The sequence below is a fragment of the Centruroides vittatus genome, unplaced genomic scaffold (genome assembly GCF_030686945.1).
Source record: "Centruroides vittatus isolate TY-2023 unplaced genomic scaffold, ASM3068694v2 scaffold_3046, whole genome shotgun sequence".
Taxonomy (NCBI): domain Eukaryota; kingdom Metazoa; phylum Arthropoda; class Arachnida; order Scorpiones; family Buthidae; genus Centruroides; species Centruroides vittatus.
The window spans coordinates 2,113,492-2,128,550 of NW_027122699.1; the positions used below are offsets into that span (position 1 = coordinate 2,113,492).

The window sequence follows — 15,059 nt, forward strand, 5'->3', positions numbered from 1 at the left end:
CATAGTATTGATCCATTAAAGATTACAAAAGTCCTTTCTCTTGCATTCTTTCACACACTATTGATTTCAATAGTGTGTGAAAGGAGCAAAGGAACTGGAAACAATTACGATTTCGACACTTTTATTAGGCAATACAATCATTTCCTGAACGTATAAAAAGCTATAATGTCCCTATAGTGAACAGTCTAAGGTCAGCACCCTCCTCGTTTCAGTGTGACCCAATGATGCATAAAAGGGACGACTACTTTGTTTTATTAAAATGTTAATAAAGACAATATACTCGTATTATGTTTTAATAAATATATTAAGAAATGTTTGTGTCAGTAAAGAATTTAGTCACTTCGTCAAATTTAAAGGTTTTTGACATTTACTATCGATTTGATGTGTTATTTACATTTCAGTAACATTGAAGCATTGAAGACGTATTAAAGTATCAATAAATGTATGGGACATTGATGCTATTAAATTCGGTAGTTAAAGGTCGAGGAGACGAGACGACAGGAAAAATGATTAAACCAAATTGGAAAGAGGTATAAGAGCTCGTGCCAGCTTATTTGATCAGAGTTGATGCACAACACTAAAAAAGCAATGCACACAAATCTAGTAGTATAAATTCTCATGATAATAGGTTTGGTCATCTTATCCTCATCTTCTCTTTGTTGATATTTGTGACCACATGGTCATTTAGGATAAAAACTATTCCGAAATATAGGACACGGATGCCTCGATAAATAAAAACAAATATCTGTGTAAATTTACAGTATAAATGTGTGTATTGTAAATTTTAACTGTTCACATGTCTTTCTCCTTAGCTTCACTTTTATGTTTTGGATATACGATTTTACTTTTCAGCTGTTATGTATGCATAAGAAGGAAAATTAATATTGGAATGGTATCAAATTTAACGCTCAAGGTTTTTTGTAAATCTCCAGGTTTTGAGATACCCGAACGAGTTGCTTAACTTTTCTGGGCGACATTTGTTATCATATTTTATTTAAAAACTTTTATATTTTTACTATTATAAAATGGCAAAAAGCTTAATTTTGAGGGTAGGGATGAGTTTTATAAAAATTGTAAATGCTAATAACGAGTAAAATCGTCATTAAGTTCGACCCTACTGGAGACACACACGGCACCATTGTCTCCCCACCCGACCTATAACCACCGAAATTTAATAGTATCGATCTCCCTGCAAAATTTCAGAAAATATCGACAAAAAGCACGGGAGGGGTGTACTATAGATTACTCCCTATGGAATTTCAGGACTTTGATTATATATTTGAACTCATGAAACCGAAACGAGTTCAACGGTATCCTATTTTTGGACCGGAGACGAAAAATAAAAAAGTTATCATACTTTTTCCCGGCGATCGCGCGATGATAGGGAGTCGCGTCGCTCTCCGCTAAGTGGCCTCGCTATCGCGATCGGGAGTCGCGAGCTTGCCGTTAAAATTGCCTTTAGTAGACGTTTCCCCCCTTTTTTTACTTTGTTCAAGAACTACCGTGAATCGATCACTAGTTTAGCACATGGCGGCGTGTGGTGGCTCTCATACGAGAGGTCAGTCGGGAGCACGAACAGTGGGAACGGCCGCCATGTTCGCGATCGCGCGATGATCGGAAGTCGCGTCGCTCTCTTCGCTCTCGTATCGCGTGTTTACCCTCCGGAAGATGACCGTAGTCCGACGTCATGGTTTGCAGACTTTACCGCAAGATGGCAATACTAGCAACTACGGTGCCGTCTGCATGAGAGCATTAAAAAAGTATGGTAAGTGAAAAAGTATGGTAACTTTTTTATTTTTCGTCTCCGGTCCAAAAATAGGGTACCGTTGAACTCGTTTCGGTCCCCTGAGTTCAAATATATAATGAAAGTCCTGAAATTCCATAGGGAGTAATCTATAGTACACCCCACGGGAGTTATTAAGCTTCAAACAGGGTGAACAAAATACTACCACCACACAAACATCAAGCCCCTAATTTTTTTTTTTTTTTGCATTTTGATGTTTCAAAGTCTCCTGAATTAAAAAATGTAAAAATCCTTTTGATCGATTGCCATACTTTTCCTCTATTATAGGGGAGTGAAAAGTAAAAAAGGCAAAATTTGGTGTGTGTGTTGGCATCTTTCATTTAATCTGAGGATGGGGTAAAGATTAAAAAACGAAATTTGACACGGTAGCTCGTGTATAAGCGGCATTAATGCTACTAAATTTTGGCGGCCAAAGGTCGAGGTGGAGAGATACAGAGTGGTCACGTGTCATATCTCGAGTGGAGCCTGACGTAAACGATTTTACTCGTTATTAACATTTTTTTAAAAATAAAACTTATTTGTACCCTCAAAATTAATTCTTGTCATTTTGTATTAGTTAATAATAGTTTTTATAACAAAATCTCATAAAAGATGGCGCCACACACAACTTTTATATTTTATGATTAATATTACGCAGGTTATTTTTAAAATAAATCGCATAACAGCTGGGAAAGTTACACAACTCGTTGCTATTTTTTAAATTTTACTTTATTTTTATATAACTTTATATGAATATAGATAAATTAATTTTTAAATGAATTTAGTAACCAAACACGAAACTTACCTTTAGGCCTAAAAGTTTGTAAGCAGAAAGTGGGCAAAAGAATATCGTTGATAAACAACGTACTGTACATGAGCATTTGCATTAAGTTTAACATTAGTTATTCAAATAATTTACTTTACGAGCAATTTCCATAATTTAAAACGTCTTCATCCTCGTATGAAACTAAGATGAAATTTCAACTGAAGCAGACGATACATATACCTTGCAGACGATAGATGCAAATGACATCATTTACATATTTGGGCTATTTTTTAATTATCATAATCTTACATTTTCATCTTGTTGGGCTATATTTTTAATTTGTTATTTCGAAAGCAATATTTACATTACATTACTATTATTAATGATTAACTATTATTTTTATTATTTCGAAAATATTAATACTTTAAAAATGTCTAAGTGCTGGATTACGATGCAGTTTTTTAATGGCCACAGCGTGGTGCATTTCACTTCTTCCATAAATATAATTTTAACGCGTGTATCTGTAACGTAAAACCGTTTAATTCAGTTCTAATATTTTTCATTATTTTCCACATAAATAAGAGCAAAGAGCGGCAGATTTTTAAATACTCATTTTTACATTAATTAGCGCCAACGTCGTCTTCCTTATCTGATACTGTATTAGTAAACAAACGCCATTTTATATACATAATACACGAACCGGTGCAAAATTAATGGTAAAATGCTCTTATTTATCAGTAGAAAACAGTTATATCTAAAAAACGTTAGTTCTCTTATGAAATTATCATTTGATAACGCTAACGGTACTTAAATTGGCGATTTGAAAGCGTGTCACGCTTCCTTAGAAAGGGTCCGAGTTCGAGTCCTTTTATGATCGAACACAACTTTCTGCTAAATTAAAAAACAAAAAAAAAATTGTATCCTTTAGCTTAGACACGTGTAAAATTTCATATATTATTGGGTAAATTATGTTTCATGCCATAGTTATTACGAATGACAAAACAACAGATGGTGGAAGGACATCAATAAGCGCAGTTTATAAAATAGTTGAACTATGAATGAGTGAAGATGTATATGAATAGTTGCTGCTTGCGAAATACTAAGAATGGAAGCATTGCTTGTGGATTTTTCACTTTGGTAAACGTAAAAATTACGTTCTTAATTAAATATTCACGTGATACAATATGAGAACTTACACTTTTCTGTAGGTATCTAGGTCATTAGGTGCCATATTGCTTATTGTTGGGTTAGTTCATTTGGAAAGCATCTCCATTTACTTGAGAGGAGACGAAAACTTCGTATACTGTAAGTAAAATTTCACCATTGTAATTAGCGTTATAAATTATTGTATTTATTTTAAATATTTTTCCAGCTCTACGAATCGTGTTTTTAACTCAATTAGTAGATTGTGCATTATTTATCACATTCAGTATTCTACTTATCCACGGAGTTAGAAAGGTAAATTAGCTTTACTACTACAATTTTAAGCTTAGAATTCTTGCTTTAATTTAATGAGCCATGAGTAGTTTATAGTCTCTCGATCAGACTGGCTTCTTGGATATGCAATCCGTAATTTGCACGGACTACACTTGATTAATACACACATCTGTCTTCATTTATATTTTGTATTATACCCCGAAGAATATAGAGCCGGCACTGCTTCCAGCTTATTACAGATGGGTGGCCGGGTAGCAAGGGACAGGACCCAACAATTCGTGAAAAATTCTTGGAGTTCTTCAACCAGATTTGATCATGGTCGACGAGTGGCAGGCCGATCCTTTGCTGCAGTGGCCATCCAGCAAGCAGTCCGTAGAATCCCTGTTGTGCTTCTGCCACAATGAATTTATTATCTGATAACGAGTGGAGAGACACAAAAGGTTAATAGACATGGGGACAGCAAACTTGAGATAAGATTCAGCATCAACAATAGGCTCAATCAATCAATTTTGTCAATGTAGAACTAGTAATTAACATTCCTATTGTCTCAATTTTGTTGTCCTTGTGAAATGGCCTTGTGTAAAAGATTTTTCCATCACCAAGAAAGTACAAAAGTGTCTATGTTAAGGACATTGAAAAGATTAATTTAATATTAATATAGAAAATTTTTTATTTATTTATTTAAAGGACAATTCTTCAATCATGTTTCCATGGATTATTTGGATGATAATCGAAATTGGAGGTCTGACAATACTCATTATCTTAACATTAATGGGAATAACACAGGAAGTGGTTAGTCCTTTTCAATGTAAACCTTAATTGATTAATAATGTTTTAATGATAAAATTTGCATTTTTTAAAAATAGAAACTATCTGCAATCCTTGCTACCGTTCTATTCTCTTCGATATTTCTCGGAATTGATGTAAGTTCTACTTTAAATATTCTCATTTAAGCAAACAGACACTGAACCAAACTATTTTTTTTTCAGATATATTGCTTGTTTTGTGTCATGGCTCAATATAAACTGCTGCAATATAACCCACCTGCATATTCAGTGATAATTTGAAGTGTTTCATCTTTATTTTTCAGTATTCTAAAATCCTGAAAATGTTCATTTTTAAGTAAATATATTACAATAAAATACATTTATATATAATGCATGCATAATTTTGCGTAGATTTTAATCAGTTCTTGATGGTAATTATTGCAAATTAAGCAGAATAATTTCTCTTTTTGATTAATGTGAGCCTAGGTATACAAAATAGCGGCGCTTCCGGTCGCCATCTTGTTTGCACACGCAAATGTGCTAACAAGATGCCGACCGTCGACAATAACATAAACGCGCCTATATTTAATCTTTTTTAAAACTAAAACATTTTTAAAACGTAAATTTGCTACTTACTTTTTCCCCTGCTTTTGGTCACTTTTCCTACTCTTGGACCAGAAACGAAAAATAAAAAAGTCATCATACTACCTATAAATTCAATCGATGCATGGACAAAGTGAATTACGAGATTCTATACATCAGTGGTTCGAACAAAATTTGCCTGTATTGTACATAAATTTTACTCCTCTTAAGAACTGCAGTCTTACGATTCACATCCCTCGACTTTTCATCTACGATAGGCAGCGTCTCCATAGAGGTTGGCACCCGCGATCCACGGCCACCCAGCCTTCCATGTGTCGTTCACGTTGTCTTTCGTGTCAGAAATCACTATTACATATCCTTGGTTATGACAAATTTAACACATTTAACTCACATTTGCACACTTTTAAACACGTTTACACACTTTAAACGCAAATTTGAACCACATATAAACCATTTACAAAATTTTTACCTCACTTACACAATGTTAACACACCTTTAATACACTTTTATGACATTTAACACGCATTAAACACATTAATGACACGTTTATCATGTTAATTACCGTTGACAAACTTTCCTCCTCGATAACTTTAGACTTCGAGTAAATTGTACAAACTTTGAAAAAAACACACACTTTAAAAAAATTAACAACGTACATAATCCGTCTACATCGTAACCAAAATTCGAAATTCACATTATTCCTCATGTTTCCCGAACGGAATTTTTTGATGGATATTTGCATACGAAGGCATCATTACTATCAGCGCCATCTACATTTCTTTTCTAAAAACACTTGCTATCGAGGTTACCGGAAGCGCCGCCATTTTGTATACCTAGGCTCACATTAACAGAATTCTTTTTGCCCCAAACACTAACAAAACTCTGCCTTCATACCTATTGTGGGCTTGTCCAGGCTCACAATAGGATGAATGAGTAAAAAATTATGTCCAATATATCCAATATTAAATTATCTGTGAATATTTCTGAGTATCCAAGTCAGACTCAAACTGGATGCTTCAGAGTGACCACCTTTATTGCTTTAGCTAGCCAACTGACATAACTGAATACAAATTTAACATACCAGTATGTTAAGTACATACTTTACTTGGTAATAAAATTATTCTTGATGATTGGTGGCATTTCCAGGATTTTGAGAATATGGATGCTGTGCAAAGCAGATTTGAGAGACCAAGGCACATGTCCCATTGTTTTTCAAAGAATGTTACTCAATTATTTTCAAATTATTTTAGTTACCTAACCAAAGTCACAAGATATGCATTATTTTGTTTATTTTCATTTTAAAGTAATAAAACTGATTGCTATGGTATCAAGGGAATTCTGCAACACCATAAACACTCCTGGATATGCTCCTGTCCATCATAGTAATGAAAAATTTTAACCACTAACTGTTATACTAAATCGAGATATTAAATATTAACTGTAAGAAGATTGATCTGATGCCTAAATTAGTAGTGCATCAATCATTTATTCAATGAGATCCACCATCATGTGCTAATAAAAATTACTCATATAAAGACAGTGAGACTGGACAATCAATATTCTTTGTCATTCTTCTTCAAATAAATGGAGTAGCTTGTTTAAAGTTTAGCCATTAAAAATAATGTCCAAACTTCAACATCTTGATTTTACTTTACACTATATCAATATTAATTAATTGATAACAGAATACACACTGAATATATTAAATAATAAATAATACCACACACTGGAGTATGATAAACAAAAATTACTGCTCACAAACCTTTAACCAGTGCGAAGTACATAGTATCTGTCAATGCAAACGTTTTCGGATCCCTCCTGGGTCCTTTCTCAAGCAAAGAATTGTTTATAACGATTCTTTGCTTGAGAAAGGACCCAGGAGGGATAAACAATTCTTTGCTTGAGAAAGGGCCCAGGAGGGATAAACAATTCTTTGCTTGAGAAAGGGCCCAGGAGGGATCCGAAAACATTTGCATTGACAGATACTATGTACAGTACTTCGCACTGGTTAAAGGTTTGTGAGCAGTAATTTTTGTTTAATAATAAAATAATTTTGTTTTACTAATTCTAGATTTATTCTGCCTTTTTTTTCATTAATGACTAATTTATCTGGGTATAAACAATAACTCACTTCTTGCTTAACAATTGTAGAAAATAAAAAGTTTTAAAATTGTATAAGTTTATAGTTTTTCACAATTGCCAATTCATTTAAATTAAGATGAATAACTTAAAAACTATAAAACTTTTAAGCAATGCCACAGATTTTTATATCCATTTAATAAAATAATTACACAGAATGGCATTTTATTGTCTTCAAGCATATATGTTTGTCATTAACGCTACTTACTAGAACATTGCCTATTCCTTATGTTAAAATCTTTTCTTAATTCTTTCTTTTACTTGCTTACATATTCCTCTTCCTTTTCTAAGATGATAATTAAAATTGCAAAAGAAAGAAAGACAAGGTATAAGATCTGGGCAAGTAGAGAAGAAAATCAAAGTTTTGCAAGAAAAATGACATTCTGAAGTAATTTAAAAAAAAAAAAAACTATTTAATGAGAGTAATCAATCATGTAAAGAATAAGTTATATTGTTGAAAAAAACAATAAAAATAAGCCATTATATTTTTAACTACTGAACACAATTCTGTAAAAAAAAATTAGAAATTAATTACTTTATTTCTATGAATTCCAGAACTATACAGAAGATTAGTTTTACTTTACAATCTATAAATCAGCTCTTTCATTTTCCTGTCTCTAGGTTAGGCAATCCAAATCCAAAGCATTTTTATTTGTCGTCTTTGTAATCATCTGGATTTTTCCTAGCCGATTGCGCGTGCAATTTCTCACCATAGTCGTAAACTAAATAAGCTAGAGCAAATGCTGTAACAATTATAAAATCAAAATTATATTATCATGTTTATTATAATAAACTAATGCAATTATTAACAATATTCAAATTGCCTGTTCATAAATATATTATATATAATTGCTGAAATTATTAATTTTAACATATTTTTAATTACTTTTTCAATAAACATGTTGACATAAAAGCATCATCTTAAAACCCAGATATTTTTGGTCTTTGTTCGGACACCTGGATGCATGAAAAAACTGGACAGGTGGTAACACTTAGAACAGAAAAAGCATTGTATTGGTGGGAATAGCTAAGTGAGATAGTAAGGAGGGAAACGACAGTCTTATCTGTGATTGTTTTATCACGAGTTGATGGTTGTTACCTGGGGTATGCCTGTACAAAAGTATACAGCATGGCTGATTTAGTATGAAAGAACACCTAGTGTTAATAGCTTTGAAAAGTGTGAAATGCTAATTTATTAGTATTTTATTCTCATCAAACTACATCACTAATTGTGTCAAAATATAGGAAGTAAAACGTGCATTAGACATAGACATGGCAAATTCTTCCAATAAGCAACAAACAGCTCTGTCCCAGATAAAAATGTGTATTTCCTATTCTGTCCCTATTTCTCAATTTTCTGCTTTCTGATGCAATTAGTGGTATAGCATTGGCAGAATTGAATACTGGAAAATTCACATTTTATACTATTTGTATATGCAGGGTTTCTTCTATACCAAATCAGTCATGCTCTACAAGTTTGTAATTGTCTTTTTTTCCATAACATGAATTGTTTTTGAGACAGGAAGGCTAACTTCCAAATTTTACTGCTAGAGGTGCTGTAAACAGTCTTTTCTTATAGTGCATAATCGCTTTACTATAATTATACAGTGCATTGGTAAGTATAGCTATCTGCATTTGTCAGTTATGTGGTGCACAAAGATTTTACTATGCACCCTGTATACAGCGCCAGATTAAGCCTCTAGCGGGCCCTAGACAAAATTGAAATTGGGGCCCCATTTAAATAACTTGCTTCTAAACAAATCTTAAATAATGTCACTTAAAATTTTTATTAATAATAGAGAATACAAACACTAATACAATAATAATTGTACAGTAAAAGAGTTTCTGATACAACGAAAAATGTATATGCAGTTGTCAAATGTATATTGTATAACAGTTGTTGATAATCCGACAGGTATGGGACCAAAGGGGTGTCGGACTACCAAAAGTGTCCGAAATACCGAAAGTGATTACATATTTGGCATTGTTTTGCTAGCAGTAGCCTACAATATTTCTACATTTTATGAGTAAAATGCTGCCTAGATTAATATGGAAATGAAATACCCATTTCGGTTAACTGAAACATGTTTATTAAAAGAAATATGGAAGCCAATAAATGTACTATACAGTACATACAGTATGTACAGAACTGCTCATGGAAAACACAAGAAATGTGTCATTGTGTAAGAATTGGGTGTGGCGATTCATGTTGCAACATGCTTCTGTGCAAGTAGACACGTAATGGGGACGGGGACTACAGTGACATTGACGGGAGGTGCGTCGGACTACTGAGCATGTCGGATTACAAAACGTCGGACTATCAAGGGACAACTGTACTGTAATTTTATCCATTAATCAGCCTTTAAAATATTTAAATTTTTCGTTTTTGGATTTTCATTTGAGAAAATTGATCAATCTAACTGTTTGAGAGTGTCTCTTTCTTTAGTAAGCATTGTTAAAGACAGCCTTTCCTGTCCTATCAAATTTCTTAAATAATTTGTAACTCGTTTTAAAACACAGAAAGATTCTGCACTGAAGCCGGGCCCCTCCGAATTACAGGCCTTAGACATTTGTCTAATTTGTCTATTGGATAATCTGGCCCTGCCTGTATAGTATCTAATTAATAATGTAAGATGTGACTAATGAGTTTGCATCTTCATGGCTTAACAAAAGCACTTGGCAAAAAAAGTGTTCTGCTTTGAAAATATTTTGTAATTGTTGTGAACAAGATCTTTCCCATAAATATTAAATAGTACTTCAGAGATACTGAAAGGTTATCTAAATGTATAACTGCATTGTAAATGACACAGTTGGCACCAAATCATAAATTTCAAACTTTTCTGTAGATCTTATTCCTATATATATAATTCTTATTTGTGGTGCTAAACTACAATTCTTATTTGTGGTGTGGTGTGAAGTATTCAGATGAGCCAACCAATGCCGAATTATGGGACTAGAAAACGACTATAGCAATATTAATAAATTAAGATAATTTGGAACTAGAGTTAAGCGTTAGGTGCCATCTCTTGCTAAATTTAATAATTAGAATTTTTTAAATAAATAATTTAAATATAAATAAATTTAGGCTTAACTGGAAGAAAATTATTAATATTGCTATAGCCGTTTTCTAGCCCGATAATTTGGCATTGGTTAGTGTCTCTATGTATAATGGGTTAGTTGTTGTTTATTTGTATTCAGATGCCATGCATACATTAACACATGTTTAAAAATAGGAGCACATAATTGGGTATATGTAAATGTCCGAGTCCGGCCACAATTCTACGTGTGTGATTATATATAATATATATATAACGGACAAATGTCAAAATATAATCTAATGTTTCATTGTAATACTTACGTGGTCCGACAACAAATATCTGACTGGTAAATCTTCGCAACAGATTTGGTATTCCTTCTTTTATGAATCCAGCAAATGCTCGCTGTTCATAAGGAGAAATGGTATAATAGATGATACCTCGAATAAAATGCAGATTTCCAAAAGTTTTGCCCATATTTAAAACTGCAACAAATCATATATTATACATTATAAGTTATCTTACTGTAATGACATGAGTGAAAAAAAATTACACTTATGTGACTAAATATCCATATAAATTAGAAAAAAATAAGCCTACTGCTCTTATGAAATGGATACAGTATTTTGACTAGTTGAGAGAAAAACAATATAATATTTGATGGCAAGAAGAATAGTAAAAAGGCATAAGATCTTATTGGGCAGATGATACCAAATGACACAAGATTACTTATTAAAAAAGGAAATTATCAACAAAAATAAGAGAAAGCACAAATCAATTTTTGATGTACTGTACAAGATTAAAGAATATAAAATATAAGAAGTAATAAAATTATAAATTTTGACATAAAATATTGCATAAAAAACAGTGATATGTGGAAACTGTTATAAGTTATGTGCAAAAACAATCGAATATTCCTATTTGGATTAATGGAATAATTGTTTATTTTTAAAAATTCTAGTAGTTAAAATCTTAAACTGTAATATCAAAAATAAAAAAAATAATGTTTTCAGTTGTTTTAAACAACCATCTTCAGGTTTATAATCATATTTGAATATGACATGTACTATTGAATGTAAAATTTAAATCAAAAACTTTAAAGCATTTTAAAAAGAGCATGCACACACATGCATTTAACATCATTGACAGGGACAGAGTTACGGTACATTACTCAAACAGCAGTTCAATATGACTATTGACCCAAAGTTATCAAGGAAATAATACAGAATTACCTATAGCACAAAGAGAAGTGTGTACAGGAGATACCAAATATAAGATAGTGAGGTACAACAAAATAAAGAAACTGCAAGAACCAACAAATTGACCATAGCCAATAAATGAAATCCTACAGTGTGCTAACTATTTAGAAACAACAAAGACCTCCATAATAGTTATGAACTTTCTAAAGTCTATTCTATACCAATTTCAGATAAGAATGGGGAAAGCAACTAAAATACATTGGAATGATGGCATGAAAATGCCTACAGGAACATCCTACTTCAATCAGAAAAGTGCAATCAATAATAGCATTGGTCTCTATGCATCCAGTGCAGAGGTACAGGCTTACATAGACTCAGGTAATGTATTAGTTTTATACATTACTTGAGAAAATGTCCAATCTTAAGATATTGAAAAAGCTGAAAAAATTATTCAAGGTCAACAGAAATAACTCTACCATTAATTATAGGGACAATGATAGCCTGTCAATGGGCTGGAAAGCCCCTATAAGAAATACAATAAAACTAACAGGAAATTTTAATACGTCATTTTTACAATACTTAACCTGATGGCATTTTTAAAGGAACTTTTTGAATTTAAACTACATTCACTAACACATCATATTCGAATAAGTTCGGAACGCCGCATACTTAATATGCCTAGGATCTACCGATTGATTTGGGATGATGATAAGTATGCAGCGTTCCAATATTGGATCAAGCGTGCCTACACTCATTGCACAAACATATTCGAATAAGTTTATAAGCCTGTAGATAGTTGTTTAGGAAACATTTGTTTTTGTTTTGACATTAAAATTTACAATTTTAAACTGCTAGACTTTTGGGTATGTTCAAGAAGATAGCCAGTTAGGTGAGGTAGTAAATACCTCACCTAACTGAATCTTTATTGTGTCACAAGAATAAATATGTATTTTCTAATAAAATTAACAATAGGCATTTTGGATTTTGTATTACAAAATTGTTGAACAGAAGGAGAACAGATAGAATTTAGTTTAAATATGTGTTTTATACCAAACTGTAACAGAACAAATTGCAACCTTTGTGTATAATAACCAATTTTTGGATAAATATTATTAATGTCATTTTTACTACTTGTCTGCATTAATCTGAATTTATTTAAACGTCTGCAAAATGTCATATAGCACTGGAATGTCATGTCAGGTTGTCAGACATTCCAGTAAAAGCTTATTAAACCCTTCACCAGTGCATCAGTTTTAGCCGGAGGTAAAATTGCAGCTCAGAATGAGGCGGTCAAGATTTATCAGAGCCATAGATCATGTCCATAGGAGTAAAAAAACTCAAAAGGAATCAATGGTCTACATGTGACCCTTTGCAAGAAGTCCCCCAAAATTGACATATCTGGAATTTTGAAGAACCTCAAAAATGGAGTAAAATTTAAAAGTGAAAAAATCCAGAATTATTTCTCAAAACAATAAACAAACAAATAACAGCAATTGCAAGTGAAATTAATGAAATAAATAAATAAAATAAAAAGTAAAAATAAATGAATAAATATCCTTTAATAAAATTAAATTTCATAAACAATATTAAAAATTAACCATTTTCCACTTTACCAGAGATAACTAAAAGCTCATCAAAAACAATGAATACCATTGCACAGACTATTTCTGGGGCAGAATGAGAGTCACACTGCACATTCTGTTAAGCATATCTTGAATTTAACAAGCAACCCTGTCCAGATATTGTAACAGTATCTTGCAAAGGATCACATGCAGACCATCGGTTTTCCTTTTAGTAGTTTTTACTCTTCCAGACGTGGTCTACAGCTCTCTGTTAAAATCCCAATCGACTCACTCAAAGCTCTAATTTTAGCATTTGCCAGTGTCTCGGTTGTGGCTAAGACCGATGCTTACTCTAATATATTGAATGACTCCATAGAGCTGTAATTTTGAGAAATTTTGGTCAATAAAAAACATGATTTGCCATAATATGTGGTTATTTGGTACAATCACACTTCTGAATGAGACAATTGGGACCTTATTAGAGCCATAGTCCACACCCACAGGAGTGAAAAAAATTAAAGGAACTGGCCCCTCAGCAATAGCTGCCTACTTCCAAGTCACACACAATTGGAAGTTTCATTGCTCTGTCAAGACTAGTGCATTTAACTATTTAGCCCACGCAACTAAGCCGGCTTTAGCCCTCTCGACTGTTCGTGAGGCACTCGACGTTATATAGTTTTAGGGATTTTTTATTAAATCTTTCTGCCCCATGGGCATTAAGAGGGACTGTTTTAGCAGACCCATTATGGGTTCGGCCAGGCCCACAACGGGCGACCAAGTGGCGAGGGACAGGGACCGACACATCCAATCGGACCAGCCCCGATAAAGTTTTAGGGGGCATACGGCTTGCCTCCTTGTGGGTACCAAGATGCAAGTAATAATAAGCTCTGAAGTGCACAATTACAAGTGGAGCATGGGTCCAAACAAGCCTCAACTGACATGGAGAATGGAAAATAGGCAGTATACTGGTACTGTAAAAACTGACCTGAAGAGGCAAATATCTTGCAATGGATTACGTGTATAGGTATGATTCCTTTGAGATTTTTGCTTGTACAATTCTGGGGTTGGTAAACCTTTCATTCAGAGTTAACATTTTATCCTGATCATTTCATTTAAAACATGTAAATTAATGCACAGTTTCAAGTAAAATTGTACAACAGATCAATACACACAGTAACAAGCAGCAACAATTCAATTTCATACTCAAAAGTGAAATTTTATAATCTTTAATCTCAAATAAATCTTAAAAATTATAAATTTATGCATTAAAAGCTATTTAAAGAAGTAGTTATAAAAAAAAGAAATTACCTTTGAACGATAAAGTTAACCTTCCACAATCTCACCTCTTCCACTGAGTCACGAACGCCCTCTGCTTATAATTTATAAATAAATTAAATATAAAATAAAATATATAAATATATAACCATAATAAATATTAATATACTACTAAAATCCTTAGAAAATTATTACTTTTTGGTGAAATCATTAATATTCAAATAATTAAATAATACTAAAACTACTGCCGCAGTGTGTTAAAGCCGTCAACAGTGCTGCCGTTTCTAGGGTAATTTCAACCTCTCAGGATACTGTTTAGGGTAGTCTTATATTTAGGGTAAATCTAGGGTAAAACTGAGAGTTTGTTTCAAAATCTTGAAAAATTGTTCAGATTATTGATGATATTACCAGCTTCCAATGCATCCGTTGAGCGAATATTTAGTCAGCTACATTTGTAAGACATCGCACAGAAATTCTTTGAAAACTGAAACGA

The 15,059-nt window shown here is 32.7% G+C and overlaps 2 protein-coding genes across 2 annotated transcripts; one reads left to right on the top strand and one right to left on the bottom strand.

The window, feature by feature from the left end:
• The first annotated feature begins 3,516 nt into the window (after window positions 1-3,516).
• On the top strand, window positions 3,517-6,895 carry LOC136988117 (uncharacterized). Its single transcript, XM_067285937.1, has 6 exons — window positions 3,517-3,686; window positions 3,758-3,854; window positions 3,922-4,007; window positions 4,674-4,778; window positions 4,853-4,909; window positions 4,976-6,895. Exons 1-6 carry the CDS (start codon window positions 3,618-3,620, stop codon window positions 5,051-5,053), a joined length of 492 nt encoding a protein of 163 aa, XP_067142038.1. The 5' UTR covers window positions 3,517-3,617; the 3' UTR covers window positions 5,054-6,895.
• A 1,120-nt stretch (window positions 6,896-8,015) lies between these two features.
• UQCR-Q (Ubiquinol-cytochrome c reductase ubiquinone-binding protein) lies at window positions 8,016-14,662 on the bottom strand. The gene is made up of 3 exons (XM_067285936.1): window positions 14,600-14,662; window positions 10,854-11,015; window positions 8,016-8,238 (listed from the first exon to the last, which is right to left on the bottom strand). Exons 2-3 carry the CDS (start codon window positions 11,005-11,007, stop codon window positions 8,144-8,146), a joined length of 249 nt encoding a protein of 82 aa, XP_067142037.1. The 5' UTR covers window positions 11,008-11,015; window positions 14,600-14,662; the 3' UTR covers window positions 8,016-8,143.
• Window positions 14,663-15,059: the final 397 nt, after the last annotated feature.